Source organism: Rattus norvegicus, chromosome 4 (genome assembly GCF_021556685.1).
Source record: "Rattus norvegicus strain SHRSP/BbbUtx chromosome 4, alternate assembly SHRSP_T2T, whole genome shotgun sequence".
Lineage (NCBI taxonomy): Eukaryota > Metazoa > Chordata > Mammalia > Rodentia > Muridae > Rattus > Rattus norvegicus.
The window spans coordinates 157,281,537-157,306,134 of NC_141537.1; the positions used below are offsets into that span (position 1 = coordinate 157,281,537).

Consider the following 24,598-nt stretch of genomic DNA (forward strand, 5'->3'; position numbering starts at 1 on the left):
TACCTATGAGGTCAGAGTCCAGGGTCAGTCTTTAGGTAGTGGCTTAGTCCCTGGAAGCTCTGGTTGCTTGGCATTGTTGTACATATGGGGTCTCGAGCCCCTTCAAGCTCTTCCAGTTCTTTCTCTGATTCCTTCAATGCGGGTCCTATTCTCAGTTCAGTGGTTTGCTGCTGGCATTCGCCTCTGTGTTCGATGTATTCTGGCTGTGTCTCTCAGGAGCGATCTACATCCGGCTCCTGTCGGTCTGCACTTCTTTGCTTCATCCATCTTGTCTAATTGGGTGGCTGTATATGTATGGGCCACATGTGGGGCAGACTCTGAATGGGTGTTCCTTCAGTCTCTGTTTTAATCTTTGCCTCTCTAGTCCCTGCCAAGGGTATTCTTGTTCCCCTTTGAAAGAAGGAGTGAAGCATTCACATTTTGATCATCCGTCTTGAGTTTCATTTGTTCTAGGCATCTAGGGTAATTCAAGCATTTGGGCTAATAGCCACTTATCAATGATGCAGATGATATTATTATGCTGTCTATTCTCAGAACTATTTATATTGATGATAAAGGCCACATATTTTAAGATATGGAAAATATCACACAGGCTATATAATGAATTACTGCTGGACCTCAAAGGAAGCAGGATTCAAACTATTAAAATGACTCGTCCTGTGCACTTCTTTGGTCTGTAGTTACACGGGGAGCCGTCCAGCCTCCAACATGGTGATTGCCGATGTGAAGATGCTCTCTGGTTTCATCCCATTGAAACCAACAGTGAAGAAGGTAGGCAGAGACGAGATGTTTGTGTTCCCTGTATCCTCAGACTAGGAGCCTACCAATACCGTCATGATTACGTCAACCCATGTCAAAGCAGGTAGCGCTAATTTAACACACTTGGGTTTGTTAAAATGCTGGTGTAGGTATGGATTGTGATAGCAGCTAGCACAAGAAACATAAGAACGGGATCTGAGTTCACCGAGTCCACAATCTATCTAATGACAACTTTTAAAGTGTGATGAACCTGGTCAATGATTCATGGGAAAATATTATTAAATGGTTGCAGGTGTACTTTAAGAAATATGAAAATTAACAAAAATCTAAGGTTGATAACAGCACATTGAATATGGGGTAGGTACTACAAGATGGGTGACTATTTTTGATGTTCAAACAAAACTCAAAAATGCCTATCACTCATATTCAGCCAGGCCTTCAGTAAAGTAGCAGTCACAATTTTCTAAATATATTTTCATTTTATTGAGAAAGTTTCTTACCATTCATTTAAATGAATTCAATAACATCACCTGTTTATTATCCACCATCCCCCAGTTCATTTATCTCCCTCACCCCCCAAGGCTTTTTCAGTAACTTGGGATTTTCTCTCATTTTCAGCTTGAAAGATTAGAGCACGTGAGCAGAACAGAAGTGACCACCAACAACGTCCTGTTATATTTGGACCAGGTACGATTCTTTCCTGCCTCACTAGACCTGCCGAGGCAGCAGTCCTTGATCTATGTGGGTCAGGTGAGGGTCCTTCCCGCCTTCCTATACATGCCTAGGTGGGCAATCTTTCTTGTGAATCTATGTGGGAAGCACATAGCAGAAGAGAAGCAATTCTAAAGGCTTTATCAATTCTAATTGAGTTAGAGGCATGTTCCCTCTTACTAGATGATGCTGTGAGTTCTTTCTGTCTGGCCTGGAGACCTGATTCAGCAGTTAAGGGCACTTACTGCTCTTGCAGAAGATCAGAATTCAGTTCCCTGAAGCCAACCCAATTCAAAACGCCCTGTAACTCCATTTCCAGGGAATCTGATTCCTCCTTCTGGGCTCCATCAGTACAGAAACACAACACACACACACACACACACACACACACACACACACACACACACACAGAACAACAGTAGTAGTAATAGTAGTAAAACAAATCTTTAAGACTCTTTGCTGGCTTTCCTGGAACATAGCTTTGGGTCCCAAGTCGGCAAGTCAAAGGGTTAACTCTCACAATGGACAAAATCAAATATCAAAGGAGTAATATGGATTTTTGGAATGGTTTAATAGACTGGAAAAGCTTCACATAGTCCCAGGAACCTGTACTTCAGTTCCTCCCACCCCCACTCTAAAACCCATCTCAGCATCCACGTAGGTGGGCAGTTAAGGAACACAGTGAGTGTGAGAGCAAATGCTACCCAACACATAAGTCAGTCAGGCTGAGGAAAAACACTGGCCCCTTTTGTGAGTCCAGATCATTTTTCTCTCTCTCCCAGGTAACCAATCAGACACTGTCCTTCTCCTTCATCATTCAACAAGACATCCCAGTAAAGAACCTGCAGCCTGCCATTGTGAAAGTGTATGACTACTATGAGACAGGTGAGCGAGATGACCCTAAAGAAACTTGTTTGGGTTGTTGTTTTGAGTTGTTGTTTTTTGTTTTTCATTTTTTTAATGCTTTCCCACTATGTAACTCGGGCTGGCCCAAATCCTCAGTCCTCTTGACTCAGCCTCCCAAATGCTAATATTACAGACATACACAATCACACCTACTAGTAAAGACAATTGTTTTTCAGACCCTGACATTTTATGTAGGCCAGAAAACCATGTATAAAATTTCAGTTTATTCAGCCATTTATGCCTTGTTCCTGTGTCTGCAGGTAATCATGTGGGACCAAACATGTCCAAGTAACCCAAGGGACCAAACACTTTACAAAGTGGGGGCTATAGGTTGAAAGACACACAAATCTTAGAAATGCAGCAATGGGAAGAGGAGGAAATGTACAAATAATTAGAGTGGGAATAGAAAGGTGAGAGGGAATTGGAGCCCTTGTGCTTAGTGGTAACCAAAGAAAGAGCACAAAGCCAGAGCTACGGAATTAAATGGAGGGCTTTCTGTCAAGGGAAGAGATACAAACCAAATATTTCAGACTAGAAGAATTCAAGAAATAGTGAAGGAAAACAGGAACATAGAATGGAATCAGAAAGGACCTATGTCTTCAAGGATCGCAGCTAGTCCTCTGCTCAAACACTGTAGGAGAAGTGTTTGATTTCTCCACAGGGTAAATGACTCCACTGTTGTTGTGTTTGTTTTTTTTATATTGTGAGAGGCAGGCACATCCAGTGCTTGTGAAGGTCACCTGGCCATTTCGTTAAAATGGGCTCTCTACTTCTGCCATGCGGATCCTCACTGAGGTCAGAAGGCTTCACAGAAAGCACTTTTCCCCACTGAGCCAACTTGCTGGCCCAGGATAAAAATGCTAAGCAGTTGCTTCAAGGGGAAATGTTCCCTCCTTTGGTTTGTCTGATAACCCTAGAGAGAATGTTTTAGCAATCACCCAGGTCCTGATTGAGGAAGTGGTCAGCCCCAAAACATCACCTACCCTCCACACACCCCTCCCTCCACCTACCTGTCCCTCCACACACTCCTCTCCCAAAAACTCTGATTCTCAGGTTCTAACCCCATGTCTTTCAGATGAAGTGGCTTTTGCTGAATATAGCAGCCCCTGCAGCTCAGGTAAGCACCTAGCACTCCTCGCACAAGCCTTCCTCTGACCTCCTTCACCTCAAAATTATCCCAAACTTTTATTAGATGAGCTCAGACAATTCTCACTGAGCAAAAACACAGAAATGTGCACCTTTGGATTGGTGTACTAACCCTAGGAGACTCCTGTAACATCTCAACAAACATGTATGGTAGCTTATGGTAGAAAATCTGAAGGATGCCATTCTGGACCTTGGCCAGTTTGCTATCCAGCAGAGAACATTGCTGCCTGTACCCAGTGACATTATACTCATCACATGCTGTTTTCTCTTCTCCCCATACAGACAAACAAAATGTTTGAAACTCATATCTGTGGACAAGGCATTGCTGGAATCCCCAAACCAGAGAACTTTCAAGGTTGTGATTTGTGTTTGTCTCTGAAATAACAACTACTGAACAATCTTGGTAAATAAAGACATAATTCTAGCGAATCTCTACCTGTGATTATTTCTCCACTTAATCCAAATTTACTTCTTGCTCAGTTAGTGTTTTGCCCTACGCTCCACATTTTGGATGAACAGAGATGACTTCTAAACAGAAGAGCATGCATTGTGAGCATGGGAAACACTGCAACTGCTTCAATTAAACAGAGCTCCAGACATGGATAACCCCTGCGGCAACCGTACCTCCATAAGAAAATGACCATGGATGTATTAGTGACACAAGACTACACTGCAGGCACAAATTGCAGATTCCAGCTTACATTCAGAGAATTTTTGGAGGATTAGGCAGGAGAGTCAGAAATTCAAGACTGACCTCGGTTCCTTTTGCAAGTGCCAAGTGAGCCTGGACTTTATAACAAGATCGTCTCTCAAAAGTCCATATATTAAACCATTCCTACATGCCTGGGATGAAGCCTACTTGATCATGATGGATGTTTGTTTTGATGTGCCCTTGGATTAGGTTTGACAGAATTTAACTGAATATTTTTGCATCAATATTCATAAGGGAAATTGGTCTGATGTTCTCTTTCTTTGTTGGGTCTTTGTGTGGTTTAGGTATAAGAGTAATTGTGGCTTCATAGAAGGAATTTTGTAGTGCTCTGCCTGTTTCAACTTTGTGGAATAGTTTGGATAGTATTGGTATGAGGTATTCTATGAAGGTATAATGGAATTCTAAATTGAACCCATATGGACCGGGGCTCTTTTGGTTGGGAGACCTTTAATGACTGCCTCTATTTCTTTAGGAGATATGGGGTTGTTTAAATTGTTTATCTATTACTGATTTAACTTTGGAACCTGGTCCAAATTCCTGAAGATTTTCAAGTTTTGTTGAATGTAGGCTTTTGTAGTAGGATCTAATGATTTTTTTTTGTTGTTGTTAGAATATATATTTATATAATTTACATTTACATATATATTTTTTCTTTTTTGTATTTTTTTCTTTATTAACTTGAGTATTTCTTATTTACATTTTGAATATTCCCTTCCCAGTTTCCGGACCAAAATCCCACTAACGCCTCCCCTTACCCTTCTATATGGGTGTTCCCCTCCCCATCCTCTTGCCCATTACCACCCGGCCCCAAACAATCACGTTCACTGGGGGGTTCAGTCTTAGCAGGACCAAGGGCTTCCCCTTCCACTGGTGCTCTTACTAGGCTATTCATTGCTATCTATGAGGTTGGAGCCCAGGGTCAGTCCATGTATAGTCTTTGGGTAGTGGCTTAGTCCCTGGAAGCTCTGGTTGGTTGGCATTGTTGTTCATATGGGGTCTCAAGCCCTTTTAAGCTCTTTCAGTCCTTGCTAAGATTCATTCAACAGGAGTCTCATTCTCAGTTCAGTGGTTTGCTGCTGGCATTCGCCTATGTATTTGCTGTATTCTAGGTGTGTCTCTCAGGAGAGATCTACATCCCATTCTTGTCAGCCTGCACTTCTTTCCTTCATCAATCTTCTCTCATTGGGTTGCTGTATATATATGGGCCACATGTGGGGCAGACTCTGAATGGGTGTTCCTTCTGCCTCTGTTTTAATCTTTGCCTCCCTATTCCCTGCCAAGGGTATTCTTATTCCCCTTTTAAAGAAGGAGTGAAGCATTCGCATTTTGATCATCCTTGAGTTTCCTGGGTTCTGTGCATCTAGGGTAATTCAAGCATTTGGGTTAATAGCCACTTATCAATGAGTGCATACCATGTGTTTTTCTGTGATTGGGTTACCTTACACAGGATGATATTTTCCAGTTCCCTCCATTTGCCTATGAATTTCATAAAGTCATTGTTTTTGAAAGCTGAGTACTATTCCATTGTTTAGATGTACCACATTTTCTGTATCCATTCCTCTGTTGAAGGGCATCTGGGTTCTTTCCAGCTTCTGGCTCTTATGAATAAGGCTGCTATGAACATAGTGGAGCACTTGTCTTTGTTATATGTTGGGGCATCTTTTGAGTATATGCCCAAGAGAGGTATAGCTGGGTCCTCAGGTAGTTCAATGTACAATTTTCTGAGGTACCTCCAGATTTCCAGATTGGTTGTACCAGTCTGCAATCCCACCAACAATGGAGGAGTGTTCCTCTTTCTCTGCATCCTCGCCAGCATTTACTGTCACCTGAGTTTTTGATCTTAGCTATTCTCACTGGTGTGAGGTGAAATCTCAGGGTAGTTTTCATTTGCAATTCCCTTACCACTAAAGATGTTGAACATTTCTTTAGGTGTTTCTTAGTCATTCGGCATTACTCAGCTGTGAATTCTTTGTTTAGCTCTGAATCCCATTTTTTAATAGGGTTATTTGTCTCCCTGCGCTCTAACTTCTTGAGTTCTTTGTATATTTTGGATATAAGCCCTCTACCTGTTGTAGGATTGGTAAAGATCTTTTCCCAATCTGTTGGTTGCTGTTTTGTCCTAACCACAGTGTCCTTTGCCTTACAGAAGTTTTGCAGTTTTATGAGATCCCATTTGTCGATTCTTGATCTTAGAGCATAAGCCATTGGTGTTTTGTTCAGGAAATTTTCTTCAGTGCCCTTGTGTTCCCAACTTTTTGTTCTATTAGTTTGAGTGTATCTGGTTTGATGTGGAGGTCCTTTATCCACTTGGACTTAAGCTTTGTACAGAGTGATAAGCATGGATCGATCTGCATTCTTCTACATGCTGACTTCCAGTTGAACCAGCACCATTTGCTGAAAATGCTCTTTTTTCCATTGGATGGTTTTGGCTCCTTTGTCAAAAATCAAGTGACCATGAGTGTGTGGGTTCCTTTCTGGGTCTTCAATTCTATTCCATTGGTCTATCTGTCTGTCTCTGTGCCAATACCATGCAGTGTTTATCACTATTACTCTGTAATACTGCTTGAGTTCAGGGATAGTGATTCCCCCTGAAGGGCTTTTATTGTTGATGATAGTTTTAGCTATCCTGGGTTTTTTGTTATTTGAGATGAATTTCCAAATTGTTCTGTCTAACTCTTTGAAGAATTGGATTGGTATTTTGATGGGGATTGCATTGAATCTGTAGATTGCTTTTGGTAAAATGGCCAATTTTACTATTTTAATCCTGCCAATCCATGAGCATGGGAGATCTTTCCATCTTCTCATGTCTTCTTCAATTTCTTTCTTCAGAGGCTGGCAGTTCTTATTGTACAGATCTTTTACTTGCTTGGTTAAAGTCACTCGAGGTACTTTATATTATTTGGGACTATTATGAAGGGTGTCGTTTCCCTAATTTCTTTCTCGGCTTGTTTCTCTTTTGTGTAGAGGAGGGCTACTGATTTATTTGAGTTAATTTTATACCCAGCCACTTTGCTGAAGGTGTTTATCAGCATTAGTAGTTCTCTGGTGGAACTTTTGGGATCACGTAAATATACTATCATATCATCTGCAAATAGTGATATTTTGACTTCTTCTTTTCCAATCTGTATCCCTTTGACCTCCTTTTGTTGTCTGATTGCTCTGGCTAGAACTTCAAGAACTATATTGAATAAGTAGGGAGAGAGTGGGCAGCCTTGTCTAGTTGGTGATTTTAGTGGGATTGCTTCAAGTTTCTCTCTATTTAGTTTAATGTTAGCAACTGGTTTGCTGTATATGGCTTTTACTATGTTTAGATATGGGCTGAATTCCTATTCTTTCCAGGACTTTTGTCATGAAGGGGTGTTGAATTTTGTCAAATGCTTTCTCGGTGTCTAATGAATGATCATGTGGTTTTGTTCTTTCAGTTTGTTTATATAATGGATCACGTTGATGGTTTTCCGTATATTAAACCATCCCTGCATGCCTGGGATGAAGCCCACTTGATCATGGTGGATGATTGTTTTGATGTGCTCTTGGATTCGGTTTGCCAGAATTTTATTGAGTATTTTTGCGTCAATATTCATAAGGGCAATTGGACTGATGTTCTCTTTCTTTGTTGGGTCTTTGTGTGGTTTAGGTATAAGAGTAATTGTGGCTTCATAGAAGGAATTCGGTAGTGCTCCATCTGTTTCAATTTTGTGGAATAGTTTGGATAATATTGGTATGAGGTCTTCAAAGAAGGTCTGATAGAATTCTGCACTAAACCCGTCTGGACCTGGGCTTTTCAATTACTGCTTCTATTTTGTTATTTAAATGGTTTATCTGTTCCTGAATTGACTTTGGTACCTGGTATCTGTCTAGGTAATTGGCCATTTCCTGCAGATTTTCAAGTTTTGTTGAATATAGGTTTTTGTAGTAGGATCTGATGATTTTTTGAATTTCCTCTGATTATGTCTCCCTTTTCATTTCTGATTTTATTAATTTGGACACACTCTCTGTGTCCTCTCATTAATCTGGCTAAGGGTTTATCTATCTTGTTGATTTTCTCAAAGATCCAACATTTGGTTCTGTTGATGCTTTGTATGATCCTTTTTGTTTCTACTTGGTTAATTTCAGCTCTGAGTTTGATTATCCCCTGTCTTCTACTCCTCCTGGGTGTATTTGCCTCTTTTTGTTCTAGAGCTTTTAGGTATGCTGTCAAGCTCGTGACATATGCTCTCTCCTGTTTCTTTCTGCAGCCACTCAGAGCTATGAGTTTTCCTCTTAGCACAGCTTTCATTGTGTCCCATAAGTTTGGGTATGTTATACCTTCATTTTCATTAAATTTTAAAAAGTCTTTAATTTCTTTCTTTATTTCTTCCTTCACCAGGTTATCATTGAGTAGAGCATTGTTCAACTTCCATGTTTAGGGCGTTCTTCCCTTATTGTTATTGAAGGCCAGTTTTAGCCCGTGCTGATCTGATAGGAAGCATGGGTTTATTTCTTTCTTTCTGTATCTGTTCAGGCCTATTTTTTTTTACCAATTGTTTGTTCAGTTTTGGAGAAAGTACCATGAGGTGGTGAGAAGAAGGTATATCCTTTTGTGTTAGGATAGAATGTTCTATAAATATCTCTTAAGTCCATTTGGTTCATGACTTCTCTTAGTCTGTCTATGTCTCTGTTTAATTTCTGTTTCCATGATCTGTCCATTGTTGAGAGTGGAGTGTTGAAATTTCCTATTATCATTTTAGGAGGTGAAATGTGTGCTTTGAGCTTTAGTAAGGTTTCTTTTATGTATGTAGGTGCCCTTGTATTTGGAGCATAGATATTTAGGATTGAGAGTTCATCTTGGTGGATTTTTCCTTTGATGACTATGAAGTGTCCTTGCTTATCTTTTTTGATGACTATTAGTTGAAAATTGATTTTATTCAATATTAGAATGGCTACTCCAGCTTGCTTCTTCCGACCATTTGCTTGGAAAATTGTTTTCCAGCCTTTCACTCTGAGGTAGTGTCTGTCTTTGTCTCTGAGGTGTGTTTCCTGTCGGCAGCAGAATGCAGGGTCGTCATTGCGTATCCAGTTTGTAAATCTATGACTTTTTATTGGGGAGTTGAGTCCATTGATGTTGAGAAATATTAAGGAATAATTGCTTCCTGTTATATTCATATTTGGATGTGAGGTTATGTTTTGTTCTTTTCTTCTCTTTGTTTTGTTGCCAAGACGATGAGTTTCTTGCTTTTTCTAGGGTGTAGCTTGCTTCCTTATATTGGTCTTTACCATTTACTATACTTTGTAGGACTGGATTTGTAGAAAGATAGTGTGTAAATTTGGTTTTGTCATGGAATATCTTGGTTTCTCCATCTATGTTAATTGAGAGTTTTGCAGGATATAGTAACCTCGGCTGGCATCTGTGTTCTCTTAGTGTCTGTATGACATCTATCTAGGATCTTCTGGCTTTCACAGTCACTGGCGAGAAGTCTGGTGTGATTCTGATAGGTCTGCCTTTATATGTTACTTGACCTTTTTCCCTTACTGCTTTTAATATTCTTTATTTTTTTTTGCATTTGGTGTTTTGACTATTATGTGACAGGAGGAGTTTCTTTTCTGGTCCAATCTATTTGGAGTTCTGTAGGCTTCTTGTATGCTTATGGTCATCTCTTTCTTTAGGTTATGGAAGTTTTTTTCTATGATTTTGTTGAAGATATTTACTGGTCCTTGAAGCTGGAAATCTTCACTCTCTTCTATACCTACTATCCTTAGGTTTGGTCTTCTCATTGAGTCCTGGATTTCCTGTATGTTTTAGGACCAGTAGCTTTTTCCATTTTACATTATCTTTGACAATTGTGTCAATGATTTCTATGGAATCTTCTGCTACTGAGATTCTCTCTTCTATCTCTTGTATTCTGTTGGTGATGCTTGTATCTACGGCTCCTTGTCTCTTCCTTTGGTTTTCTATAACCAGGGTTGTTTCTCTTTGTGCTTTCTTCATTGCTTCTATTGCCATTTGTAATTCCTTCAACTGTTTGATTGTGTTTTCCTGGAATTCTTTCAGGGATTTTTGTGATTCCTCTCTATAAGCTTCTACTTGTTTATTTATGTTTTCCTGCGTTTCTCTAAGGGAGTTCTTCATGTCTTTCTTAAAGACCTCCAGCATCATGATCAAATATGATTTTAAATCTAGATCTTGCTTTTCTGGTGTGTTTGGATATTCAGTGTTTGCTTTGGTGGGAGAATTGGGCTCCAATGATGCCATGTAGTCTTGGTTTCTGTTACTTGGGTTCCTGAGCTTGCCTCTCGCCATCAGATTATCTCTGGTGTTACTTTGTTCTATTTCTGACAGTGGCTAGACCGTGCTATAGGCCTGTGTGTCAGGAGTGCTGTAGACCTGTTTTACTGTTTTCTTTCAGCCAGTTATGGGAACAGTGTGTTCTGCTTTCCGTTGTGTAGTTTTTCCTGCCTACAGGTCTTCGGCTTTCCTGTGGGCCTGGGTCCTGAGTTCACCAGGCAGGTCAATTGGAGCAGAAAAGTTGGTCTTACCTGTGGTCCTGAGGCTCAAGTTTGCTCATGGGGTGTTGCTTATGAGCTCTCCATGAGGGCAGCAAGCAGGAAGGCCTGCACTGCATTTTCCGGAAGCCCCCATGCACCGGGGTCCCAGATGGCATTTGGTGTTTTCCTCTGGAGTCAGAAATGTGGGCAGAGTGTAGTCTCTTCTGGATTCCCAGTCATGTCTGCTTCTCTGAAGGTTTAGCTCTCCCTCCTATGGGATTTGGGTGCAGAGAATTGTTGATCCGGTCCCTTCATGTTCAGGCAATGTCTGGGGTACAGGGGACCTGCGGCTCCAGTACCCCTATCTTCTGGTTCCCAGACGCCATATATAGTTTCCTCTTGGGCCAGGGATGTGGGCAGGGGTGGGCAGTATTGGTGGTGTCTTCCGCTCTGCAGTCTCAGGAGTGCCCACCTGTCCAGACTGTGAACTCTCTCTCCCACGGGGTTTGGGAGCAGTGAGCTGCAGGAGGGGATCAGCGAGGTTGGGAATCCAGCTAAAAACAGGAAGTGTCCGGTCCCAGAGGAATTTTGTCTCTGTGTGTCCTGAGGCCACCAGTCACTTGGAGCAGAAAAGTTGATCTTACCTGGGGTCCCGAGACTCAAGTTTGCTCGTGGGTGTTGGTTTTGAGCTCTCCGTGAGGGTGGCAACCAGGAGGACTTGCGCTGCCTTTTCCGGGAGCCCCATACACCAGGGTTCCAGATGGCATTTGGTGTTTTCCTATGGAGTCAGAAATGTGGGCAGAGTGTAGTCTCTTCTGGCTTCCCAGGCATGTCTGCCTCTCTGAGGGCTTAGCTCTCCCTCCCACTGGATTTGGGTGCAGAGAATTGTTGATCCGGTCCCTTCAGGTTCCAGCAGTGTCCGGAGCCATGGTTTTTTGAATTTAGTCTGATTCTGTAGTTATGTCTCCCATTCCATTTCTGATTTTGTTAATTTGGACACACTCTCTGTGTCCTCTCATTAGTCTGATTAAGGATTTATCTATCTTGTTGATTTTCTCAAAGAACAAAGTTTGGGTTCTGTTGATGCTTTGTACAGTCCTTTTTATTTCTACTTGGTTGATTTCAGCTCTGAGTTTGATTATTTCCTGCCTTCTACTCCTCCTGGGTGTATTTGCTTCTTTTTGTTCTAGAGCTTTTAGGTGTGCTGTCAAGCTCCTGATATATGTTCTCTCCTGTTTCTTTCTGCAGGCACTCAGAGCTGTGAGTTTTCCTCTTAGCACAGCTTTCATTGTGTCCCATAAGTTTGGGTATATTGTACCTTCATTTTCATTAAATTCTAAGAAGTCTTTCATTTCTTTCCTTATTTCTTCTTTCACCAGGTTATCATTGAGTAGAGCATTGTTCAATTTCCATGTATATGTAGGTGTTCTTCCCTTATTGTTATTGGAAACCAGCTTTAGCCCATGGTGGTCTGAGAGGATGCATGGGATTATTTCTATCTTTCTGTATATATTGAGCACTGTTTGATGACTGACTATATGGTCAATTTAGTAGGAAGTACCATGAGGTGGTAAGAAGAAGGTATATCCTTTTGTGTTAGGATAGAATGTTCTATAAATATCTCTTAAGTCCATTTGGTTCATGACTTCTCTAAGTCTATGTCTCCGTTTAATTTTTTTCCATGATCTGTCCATTGATGAGAGTGGAGTGTTAAAATTTCCTATTATCATTTTGAGGGGTGCAATGTGTGCTTTGAGCTTTAGTAAGGTTTCTTTTATGTATGTAGGTGCCCTTGTATTTGGAGCAATGATATTTAGGATTGAGAGTTCATCTTGGTGGATTTTTTCCTTTGATGAATATGAAGTGTCCTTCCTTATCTTTTTTGATTAATTTTGGTTGAAAATAAATTTTATTCGATATTAGAATGGCTATTCCAGCCTGCTTCTTCCTACCATTTGCTTGGAAAGCTGTTTTCCAGCCTTTCACTCTGAGGTAGTGTCTGTCTTTGTCTCTGAGGTGTGTTTCCTGTAGGCAGCAAAATGCAGGGTCCTCATTGTGTATCAAATTTGGTAATCTATGTCTTTTTATTGGGGAATTGAGTCCATTGATGTTGAGAAATATTAAGGAATAGTGATTGTTGCTTCCTGTTATATTCATATTTTGATGTGAGTTTATGTTAGTGTGCTTTCTTCTCTTTGTTTTGTTGCCAAGACGATTAGTTTCTTGCTTTTTCTAGGGTGTATCTTGCCTCCTTATGTTGGGCTTTACCATTTACTATCCTTTTTAGGGCTAGAATTGTAGAAAGATATTGTGTAAATTTGGTTTTGTCATGGAATATCTTGGTTTCTCCATCTATGTTAATTGAGAGTTTTGCTGGATCCAGTAACTTGAACTGGCATTTGTGTTCTTATAGGGTCTGTATGACATCTGTCCAGGATCTTCTGGGTTTCATAGACCCTGGTGAGAAGTCTGGTGTGAATCTGATAGGTCTGCCTTTATATGTTACTTGACCTTTTCCCCTTACTGCTTTTAATATTCTTTCTTTATTTTGTGCATTTGGTGTTTTGACTATTATATGACGGGAGGAGTTTCTTTTCTGGTCCAATCTATTTGGAGTTCTGTAGACTTCTTGTATGTTTATGGGCATCTCTTTCTTTAGATTAGGGAAGTTTTCTTCTATGATTTTGTTGAAGATGTTTACTGGTCCTTTGAGCTGGGAGTCTTCACTCTCTTCTATGCCTATTATCCTTAGGTTTGATCTCATTTTGTCCTGGATTTCCTGTATGTTTGGGACCACTACCTTTTTCCCTTTTACATTATCTTTAACAGTTGTGCCGATAATATCTATGGAGTCTTCTGCTCTTGAGATTCTCTCTTCTCTCTCTTGTATTCTGTTGGTGATGCTTGTATCTATGGCTCCTTGTCTCTTCCTTTGGCTTTCTATATCCAGGATTGTCTCCCTTTGTGCCTACTTTATTGCTTCTATATCCATTTTTAATTCCTTCACCTGTTTGATTGTGTTTTCCTGGAATTTTTCAGGGGTTTCTGTGATTCCTCTCTATAGCCTTCTACTTGCCTATTTATGTTTTACTGTGTTTCTCTATGGGAGTTCTTTATGTCTTTCTTGAAGTCCTCCATCATCATGATCAAATGTGATCTAAAATCTAGATCTTGCTTTTCTGGTGTTTTTAGATATTCACACCAGAATTGGGTGGGAGAATTGGGCTCCGATGATGCCATGTAGTCTTGGTTTCTGTTACTTGGGTTCCTGCGCTTGCCTCTTGCCATCAGGTTGTCTCTGGTGTTACCTTGTTCTGCTATTCTGACAGTGGCTATACAGTCCTATAGGCCTGTGTGTCAGGAGTGCTGTAGATCTGTTTTCCTGTTTTCTTTCAGTTATGGGAACATAGTGTAGTCTTCACTTTCTACTGGTCTTCAGCTGTTCCTGTGGGCATGTGTCCTGAGTCCACCAGGCAGGTCGTTTGGAGAATAAAAGTTGTTCTTACCTCTGGTTATGGGGCTGAAGTTGCTACTGGGGATTGCTTTTGAGCTCTCTATGATGGCAGCAACTAGAAGGGCCTGCCATGCCTCTTCCCGGGACCTGATCATCCCAGGCATGTAGGGATAGTTTAACATATGGAAAACCATCAAGGTAATCCACTATATAAACAAACTGAAACATAAAAACCACAAGCATTTGAAAAAATTCAACACCCTTTCATGATAAAAGTCTGGGAAAGAATAGGAATTCAAGGGCCATACCTAAACATAGTAAAAGCCATATAAAGAAAAACAGTAGCTAATACTAAACGAAAAGGAGAGAAACTTGAAGCACTCCCACTAACATCAGGGACTAGACAAGGCTGTCCACTCTCTCCCTACTTATTCAATATAGTTCTTGAAGTTCTAGCCAGAGCAATCAGACAGCAAAAGGAGATCAAGGGGATACAGATTGGAAAAGGAGAAGTCAAAATATCACTATTTGCAGATGATATGATAGTATATTTAAGTGAGCCAAATAGTTTCACCAGAGAACTACTAAACCTGATAAACACCTTCAGCAAAGTGGCTGGGTATAAAATTAACTCAAATAAATCAGTACCCTTCCTCTACACAAAAGAGAAACAAGCCGAGAAAGAAATTAGGGAAAAGACACCCTTCATAATAGTCCAAAATAATATAAAATACCTTGGTGTGACTTTGACCAAGCAAGTGAAAGATATGTAGGAAAAGAGCTTCAAACCTCTAAAGAAAGAAATTGAAGATCTCAGAAGATAGAAAGATCTCCCATGCTCATGGATTGGCAGGATTAATAAAGTAAAAATGGCCATTTAACCAAAAGCAATCTACAGATTCAATGCAACCCCCATCAAAATACCAATCCAATTCTTCAGAGAGTTAGACAGAACAATTTGCAAATTCATCTGGAATAAGAAAAAAACCCAGGATAGCTAAAACTATCCTCAACAATAAAAGGACTTCTGGGGTATCACTATCCCTGAACTCAAATAGTATTACAGAACAATAGTGATAAAAAACTGCATGGTATTGGTACAGAGACAGACAGATAGACCAATGGAACAGAATTAAAGGCCCAGAAATGAACCCACACACCTATAGTCACTTGATTTTTGACAAAGGAGCCAAAACCATCCAATGGAAAAAAGATAGCATTTTCAGCAAATGGTCCTGGTTCAACTGGAGGTCAACATGTAGAAGAATGCAGATCGATCCATGCTTATCACCCTGTACAAAGCTTAAGTCCAAGGGGATCAAGTACCTCCACATCAAACCACATACACTCAAACTAATAGAAGAAAAAGTGGGGAAGAATCTCAAACACATGGGCACTGGAGAAAATTTCCTGAACAAAACACCAATGGCTTATGCTCTAAGATCAAGAATCGACAAATGGGATCTCATAAAACTGCAAAACTTCTGTAAGGCAAAGAACACTGTGGTTAGGACCAAATGGCAACAAACAGATTCGGAAAAGGTCTTTACCAATCCTACAACTTATGGAGGGCTGTTATCCAAAATATACAAAGAACTCAAGAACTTAGATTGCAGGGAGCCAAATAACCCTATTGAAAATGGTGTTCAGAGCTAAACAAAGAATTCACAGCTGAGCAATGCCGACTGGCTGAGAAACCCCTAAAGAAATGTTCAACATCTTTAGCCATAAGGGAAGTGCAAATCAAAACAACCCTGAGATTCCACCTTACACAAGTGATAATTGCTAAGATCAAAAGCTCAGGTAACTGCAGATGCTGGGGAGGATAGGGAGAAGAGGAACACTCCTCCATTGTTGGTGGGATTGCAGGCTGGTACAACTATTCTGGAAATCAGTTTGGAGGTTCCTCAGAAAATTGGACATGGAACTACCTGAGGATCCAGCTATACCTCTCTTGGGCATATACACAAAAGCAGCCCCAACATATAACAAAGGCATCCAGTATGCTCAGAGCAGCCTTATTTATAATAACTAGAAGCTGGAAAAAACCCAGATGCCCTTCAACAGAGGAATGGATACCGAAAATGTGGTACATCTACACAATGGAATACTACTCAGCTATAAAAAGCAATGACTTTATGAAATTCATAGGCAAATGGATGGAACTAGAAAATATCATCCTGAGTGAGGTAACACACTCACAATCACAATCACAGCAAAACACACATGGTATGCACTCATTGATAAGTGGATATTAGCCCAAATCCTCGAATTACCCTAGATGCACAGGACACACAAAACTCAAGAAGGATGACCAAAATGTGGATGCTTCACTGCTTCTTTAAAAGGAAAACAAGAATACCCTTGGGAGAGAATAGGGAGGCAAAGTTTAGAACAGAGGCAGAAGGAACACCTATTCAGAGCCTGCCCCACGTGTGGCCCATACATATACAGCCACCAATCTAGATAAGATGGATGAAGCAAAGAAGTGCAGGCTGACAGGAATGGCATGTACATCTCTTCTGAGAGACACAGCCAGAATACAGCAAATACAGAGGCGAATGCCAGCAGCAAACCACTGAACTGACAATGAAACTCCTGTTGAAGGAATCTTAGAAAGGACTGAAAGAGCTTAAAAGGGCTTGAGACCCCATATGAACAACAATGCCAACCAACCAGAGCTTTCAGGGACTAAGCCACTACCCAAAGACTATACACGGACTGACCCTGGGCTCCAACTGCATAGGTAGCAACAAACAGCCTAGTAAGAGCACCAGTGGACGGGGAAGCCCTTGGTCCTGCCAAGACTGTACCCCCTGTGAATGTGACTTTTGCGGGGAGGGTGGTAAAGGGGGGAGGATGCGGAGGGGAACACCCATAGAGAAGGGCAGGGGGAGGAGTTCGGGGGATGTTTGCTGGGAAAGTTGGAAAAGGAATAACAATTGAAATTTAAATAAGAAATACCCAAGTTAATAAAGGTGAAAAAATCCAAAGGCAGGGATTATGTTTTGATGGCAAAATAGTTGGCGATTTTCAAATCTGTGTATTCAATTTTCTAATACAGGGGGAAAGCAGGAGACATAATACATTCAGGTAAAAGCACTTTTTCAAAGGAAAAAAAAGTGGCAAGAAAATGGCTATCCTGCCTGACAGGCAGGGTGCCATGTTGAAGATTGCAGTGATAAATCTATTCAGTTATGTAAAAGAGGGCATAGAGATCAAATGGGAAATGTTCCCTATGGGCACGGGTGTTTGAGTAATTGGTTGGTCCCAATTTGGTGCTGTTCTGCAAGGGTGTAAAAATCTTTGGAATATAGGTCAAAACTGGCAGTAGGGATGAAGCTTAAGAATTCTAGGCCAGCCAAATTCTGTTTGCTTCTTGACCTATGAAGTATGAGGAATCCATTTCACAAGTTTTGTATCCTTGAACCTAAACATTCCAAACCATTAGGCACCCCCACCAGAGCAGGCTAGTGTCCTCTGGACCTGGGAACCATCAGCTGATGACCAGGTGTTTATCCACGTGCACCTCTGGAACTATTTGAGATTCAGACCCTAGCAGATAGTTATTTTGTTGTTCTGGAGCCTGTAGCAAAGCAACATGTCACAAACTGAGGGTCAAATCTTGAACACAAATACCCAGCTGTAAAGGCCATAGTTGTTGATGTGACCTTTTTGGAGATGATGGAGACTTGAAAAGCTGGATGGTGTCCTCACAGGACTAGTGGGACCTGGCTACTCCTCACTGGCTTACTATTTTGCTTTGGGGGCCATGAGGTAAAAACTTGATTTAGTTTTGCTTTGGGTTGCGTGTCCTGTAGCCTCTCTGCCCCCTCAGCACGGAACCTAAAGAAGTAGGGACAATCAGGGGAATCAAGATGAAACTTACCCTTTCTAAATGGATTGTGACAGATGCATGCTCCAGTAAACAAAAGGCTGTCCTAGCAGAAGCAAGATGGTAGCATTTATTCATGTCAACATGGGAATGAAGAAATGTGTTGAGGCTGAGGGTCTTTATCACAGTAGTGTAATCACGGATGGCTTTGGAGGGCAATGAATGATGAACAGCACTGTGGTGGGAAGGGGACAACAGATCGGTCTCCTGGAAACTGGCAAACTAGTTATAAATATATTCGACCTCCTTAGAACATTTGTTATTTAACTTTTAGAGATAGCCAAAATTGTTTCAGCCAGTACAGTAAGTCTCCTAAGAGATTTTAGCAGTGGAACTTTTCTGAAGATTAGGCTCAGCTTCTTGTGCAAAAGTTTTTAGACTCCATTTAGGTAAGGAATCAGGATGGAAAATGTGTTTCCAGAGTCACTGTGTATCTTTTTTTATTATTATTAATCATTTTGTTCATTTCCATTTCAAATGATATCCCCCTTCCCAGTTACCCCTCCTTCAACCCCAAATCCTATCCCCCAACTCCCCCTCCCCTTTGAGAAACTTCTATGAGGGAGCTCCTCTGCCCATTCGCCCACTCCCACCTCACCCCTCTAGCCTCCCCCTATGCTGGGGCATCAGGCCTTCCTCCCTCTTTCCCATCCTACTGATGTCAAATAAGGTCATCCTAGGCTGCATATGTATCTGAAGTCCTGGCTACTTCCATGTATACACTTTGGTTGGTGGTTTAGTCCTTGGGAGCTCTGGGTGGTCCAGTTAGTTGGTATTGTTCTTCCTATGGAGTTGCAAGCCCCTTCAGCTCCTTCAGTCCTTCCCCTAGCTCTTCCATTGGGCTCCTCGGGCTCAGTCCGAAGTTTGGCTGTGAGTATCTGCATATGTGTTGGTCAGGTGCTGGCAGAGCTTCTCAGGAAACAGCCATATCAGGCTCCTGTCAGCAAGTGTTTCTTGGCATCAGCAATAGTGTAGGGGTTTGGTGTCTGAAGATGGGATAGATCCCTAGGTGGGCTGTATCTTATTTTGAAGTCATTTAGGAATGGGAGATTATTTAAATTAGGTTAGTTGCAGACTAGTGAGGTTTTAGAACATAAATACTATTATGAGAGACAGGTGACATGTGCTAGATGTGTATCTCATAGTCTGTGTGCTGCTGTTTGTTACTTACTGTGTGTTCCCTATGTTTGCTCCTGTTCTACTCAGAAGTAGCTGAAACCTCCTGCTCCCGCTCCACATATACAGTAAAGACTCAAGTTTTACAATGGATTTTGCTTTTGTTAGATGTAGGTGTAAACTTCAAAATAGTAGTTAAAAATCTAGCACAGTAAATGTAGTTCTGTCATGAAAATATAACAAATATGAATAGACAAATATATAATTAGCATTTAGATAATAATTACATAGTAGCTAAATAAAGTTCTATGTGTCTGTGTGTATGTTCTAAAGTTGTATGTGTCTGGATTACCACATGGTGGCAGCAAAAGTTAAGAATATAAGTACCTCCATTTTACTAAAAATTAGAAATTGGGAACATACACCAGTGGCCGGCCCAACACCACATGCAGACAGACAGCTCTAACTGGAGTCAGTGAATTACAAAAGAGGAAGAAGAGAAAGAAGATGAAGTTGGGAGAGGAACTTGAGGTGTGCAAGATGATCAAAGAATGAATAAATAAAATGGACAAAAGGAAGAGAGACATGGGAATGGAAAATTAAAATGATGAAATAAAAGAGAAATGTAATAGCACAATGTTCCGTTCTATTTAACCCACCAAAGCCAGAGTCCCACCTTCCAAGTCAGATCCATGTAGATTAAATTCCAGACTGGAGCAGTAGTCCAGCCCACGGCATTCCTGGACAGGCGTCAGGTTCCAGAGCCTCAGGAAATGGTCCTCCATTCTCTGTGGCTTTTGGTGAGGAGTGGATCTGCTGAAGTGTAAAACTGATTGAACTTCATACTAGGTCTCTGTGCTTTTCTTATAGACACTAATTATGGGGGTGAAAGCTCTACCCTCACAATCTAATAAATTCTCAAAGGTCCCCGTCTCTGAATAGCACCATATTGGGAATCAGGACTTGCAGATGTTGAAGGGTTAGGACCACTGAGTCCATGACAACTCTCACAATCAACAGCAGGGTCAACGTGACAGAATGAACAGTGCGACTCACACAGACCCACAATACTGAGCTGGCTAATTCATAACCACAGCCACAAATAAAGCAGATGAGCCTACTGACTCCTCTCACTTGATCTTTATAAACAGAAAACTTCCAAGTCAAATATCTGAAACTCTGGACTGAATTACAAAATCATCAAAGCTGATTCCTAGGTATGAGCCATTTTACAGGGAAGGGATGTTGATTTCCATGAGGAAAAACCCCCCATGGCACCAAACATGCACAGTGATGCTTTCTTCCCTAAAAGGACCTTGGGCCTTTTTCAGGATAGGTGTACACTGAAAACACAGCAATAATTAAATCCTTTGATTACAACTAGACACTGACTTCAGCATGACATTGTTTCCAGTAGACATAAAACATCACTGTATCCCTCTATGCAAAGGAAGAGTTAATGGGGCTGGAGGATGATGGGAACTATTTTAAAAGATTAAACTCTAGTAACCAGAAAGTCTAGAGGAAGTAATAAATTTCTAATCATGTACATGACTGATATAGTATATATGTTTCTTGGCATACATATGACTAGACCATATACATTTCTGACATATGTATGGTCTAGACCAAGACAACATCAACAGTGAAAACAAAATGAGTGACACACAGGAGATAGTTGCCCCAGCCCTCAAGGCAGTCAGCAAAGGTTGGGGACCACCTAGGAGAGAATGGGAGACAAGAGACGTGAAGAAGGACACCAAGACAAGAGTCAGATTAAGGCACCAAATTTTGCTTTTTCCCAAGGCTGAATTTATACCATAGCAGGGCTAACAGAGGAAGGGGGAAAGTGGGAAATATTTACACAAGCTGTGGAAAGCCGCAATAGCATTCGCCGTCACAAGATGGCGCTGGCTTCCGCTGCGCCAGCCCGACTTCCTTTCAGGAAACTAGCTGTGTGAGCATGTGCAAGAGTGTGTTCGCGCCAAGTCTTTGCCCACCCCGGGGCGTGCCAGTGAGATCAGGGGTAAGCGACCAATCAGGTGTGGACACGACGTGCTAGGGTTTTTATAAGCAGCGCCTTTCTGGGCCCCGGGTCTCTCCTCTTCAAGATGTAATAAACGCTTCGCTGCAGAAGGATCCTGGTGTCCACGTGCGTTCTTGCTGGCGGGACGATAGCGCGGGATATTTGGTGCCGAAACCCAGGAAAAACGCCTCACCATCGCTGGCGCCGAGGAGAGCTTCCATTCGCGGAGAGGGTCCAGAACTGCAGGTCGAGAGGTAAGCTCTGAGAGGCATGTTTGGTCTTGATACAGCATGTCAGAAACAGAGTGAGGTGAAAGCTTTAAGAAGGAAACGTGCACCTAAGAAAAAAGACCCTTCCAAGGACCTTGGATCCTAGGAAGCGAGAGATAAGGGAAAGGACACCCTGGGAGAGAAACAGAGGAAGGAGAAGAAAACCCCGAAAAAAAGCCTTTATCTGGTAGAGGAGTTAGAGGCTTTGGGGCTTGATAGTTCAGAAACAGACGAGCTTAGCCCCTCTGAGGAAGAGGATTTAGAAGATGAGGCAACTCGCTATGAAGAAGAAAGATATGGGCCTAGGTGGAGAGCCACTGTGAAGAAACCGAACGTTATGGATCCTTTGTGGGCAAGGCTGGTAATTTTGTTTATTTTTTTCTTTGTGTGGGAAGCAGTTACAGCCATTAGGACAGGTCAGAGGATCCTTGCAGAGCAACAAGGAAGTATGTCAGAGGGAGAAAAGGTCTCGAAAGAAAAAAATAAAAGAAAAGGAGATAAAAGGAACACAGTATTTTGGGAGAAAAATTTTGTCTTTGTGCTTGTAAAAGGTGTGATTAGGCTCTGGAAACTTCACAGAGTCATACTGATCAGATTTGATAGAGGTAGACCGCCTGAAACATTTATTCAGGAGAATCAAACAAAAAGATATCTCAATTCTAAACTTTTGTCTTCAGAGTTGTATTTTATTCAGGACTGTGTTTCACTTCCATACCATTTGTGAATGTCAGTCATGCTGCTCAGATATCCCGTAATATATCTCAATATCTTACAGGAATTTGGTTTCAACACGTTGATGGACTAGTTCAGGAATTGAGACAATCCATCGTCCATATCAACTCCACTCAAGTGGATGGTCACCGTGGAAGTGGTGGGAAAGGGGAAATCCTACCTCTCTGCTGACTCCTATTGGAATCTGGGTCCCTTTGGTGGGACACCATCTAGTTTTTCCTCTATGTCTATTGTCTGTCCTTGGTGCACCAAGCTGTCCATGTATGTCAGTTTATGTCTGTGGTTTTTGTTTCTCATTGTTTAAATGTTTTATGTTTCATGTTCAAAAGAAAAAATGGTAAAAACTTTATCTGTCAATTGTTCACATCTTGATTTGATTTTAGCTCATTTCAAAAAGGAACAAATGAATGAAAAGCAGTTTCAATCGGCCTTTAGAGCCCTGCACCTGTAGCTAGGAGCATAGGTCAGCTGGAGAAGCTGCCCGGGGATGAGTGTCTGCATGAACTGATTATTAGACTTAGCAGGTGACAAGGTGCTTCCCTTAAAATCACAGCTAGAAAAGTCATAATGGTGTTTGGTCTAAATATTAAAGGTATGTGTAGCCACTTCAATTTTGTTTCTGATTGGTTCTAAATGTATAATTATTCTCTACATGCCTTGGTTATGGACTATTGGCTTTTATGTTATTGGATATGGTTAAAAAGTGTAACATTGGTAACAAAGTTGACATAAAACTGGTAATTTCGATGGAGTCATTCTAGACAACATGTGGCATGAGCCAACCTAGGGAAACAGGTCTAAATTGAGATAATATTTTTATGGAACTCTTATCTTAGAAACCAGGCTTCTAAAAGAATTTAGGGCAATGTCTCTTTGTTGAGGTATTGGAGACCGCACCATCATGCGTTGATATGTAGGAATTGACAGTCAAACTTTGTAGCATGAAGGATAGATTCGGTGTTTTGGAGACTGGATTTTAGAGGCTAGTTTGTTAGAAGTTGAGTTTTGCTTTCCAAAGTTGTGGTTTGCCCTGAAGTTATCTGTATTTTGATGCTAATTCCACTGCCCCAAGAACAGCTGCCTAGTCAGATACTCAGAACTCAGGTGACCTTGTGGTTGTGCTCTGGTATTACAAGGAGAACTTAAGGATTGTGATTAAGGATTGCCAGTGTTGCATTGACTAACTCAAACTTATTTATAATTAAGAAAAAATCAAACAGGTAGAGATTGTTACAGGATTTATGAAGGATTGATGAGGTTTTAGAACTTGTGAGAGCATTACAGCTTGTTTGCTTACTTCAACCGCCATTTCAAGACAGATTTAGAGGATTGATTTTACGCAATTTGTTTACGTCATAGCGATTGTGAGTTTTCATTTTGTGAGCTTGCTTATAATTTTAGAGAGCCCATGAAGTGATATCATTAAACATTTTTACAAAAGAATAGCTAATAGCCTTATACTATGTAATTTTGTCGCTTCTTCAATGTAAGAAGTTAGAACTCTAAATCTTTCGGTGTATATAGAAATTTTTACTACAAACCTTTGCTCTCAAAATGAGCTTTAATATTTGGGGAGTAGCTGTTACACTACTCCAGAAAAGAATATTTGAAACTAATTTTAAACTTCTAAAGATATGTTAGTTGGCTAAGTATCTCACCTTACCAGAGGACTTAGGTCTTTGTTATCCTCATTGGAAATAAAGTTTGTGAGGTGCTAGAGAGATGGCTTAGTGATTAAGAACACCAAGTACTGTTCCTTTATAGGACATTTAAGAACTCAAACTAGATTGCCTGGACCCCTTAACAAGGGAGGACAATGATACTAGACAGTTTATATCTTAATAAATAAAAAGGGGGAGTTATATCCGTGTATGCTATACAATTATTTAATAATACTCTTTTTATTTCAATTTTAAAATTTGGATGCCAAGGGTTATGGCACCCTACAACTAGGCATACTTCTGCATTGGCATGATCCTGTCCAGGTATTTTTATGGGGAAGAAGGAATATTTGTGTTTTTTCTACACGATGCTACAAGAGTATGCCAGCTGCCAGAGGTGGTTGCTGAGACTTGCTGATCCTGGTTGCATGAAGATTCAGCTCTCATGGTTCGGGTCTCTGGAGTCATTCTCTGCCCTGAGAGGAAGATGGAAGATTCCCCCTCATTCCCCTGGCTACTCTTGCTGCCTTAACTGGTATTGTCATTTTACAGTCTGTAGCTTCACAGGAATGCCACCTGCATGAAGCTGCTGTGGACTGGGGAACTCTGCCCTGGTTATGCAGATCTCAGACATGGTTCCATTGCCTGCTGCTTGTTCCAGATAAGAATGACCAATCCTAAACTGTCCTGGGAAACTTTCGTTGATATTGTAGCAGCCATTACTGCTACAGCCATTGTGTCTGCAGTGT

General features: G+C 41.1%; 1 protein-coding gene across 3 annotated transcripts in view; it reads left to right on the forward strand.

The window, feature by feature from the left end:
* Positions 1-3,951, forward strand: part of Mug2 (murinoglobulin 2) — a 72,842-nt gene extending 68,891 nt beyond the window's left edge. For 2 of the 3 annotated variants that reach the window (XM_087658424.1, NM_001395728.1), the window contains 5 exon segments: positions 681-771; positions 1,378-1,446; positions 2,253-2,355; positions 3,452-3,493; positions 3,805-3,951. In XM_087658424.1, coding sequence (XP_087514550.1) covers positions 681-771; positions 1,378-1,446; positions 2,253-2,355; positions 3,452-3,493; positions 3,805-3,821 — 322 coding nt within the window. In that variant the 3' untranslated portion in view covers positions 3,822-3,951. 3 annotated transcript variants of the gene reach the window in all.
* The last annotated feature ends 20,647 nt before the right edge of the window (positions 3,952-24,598 follow it).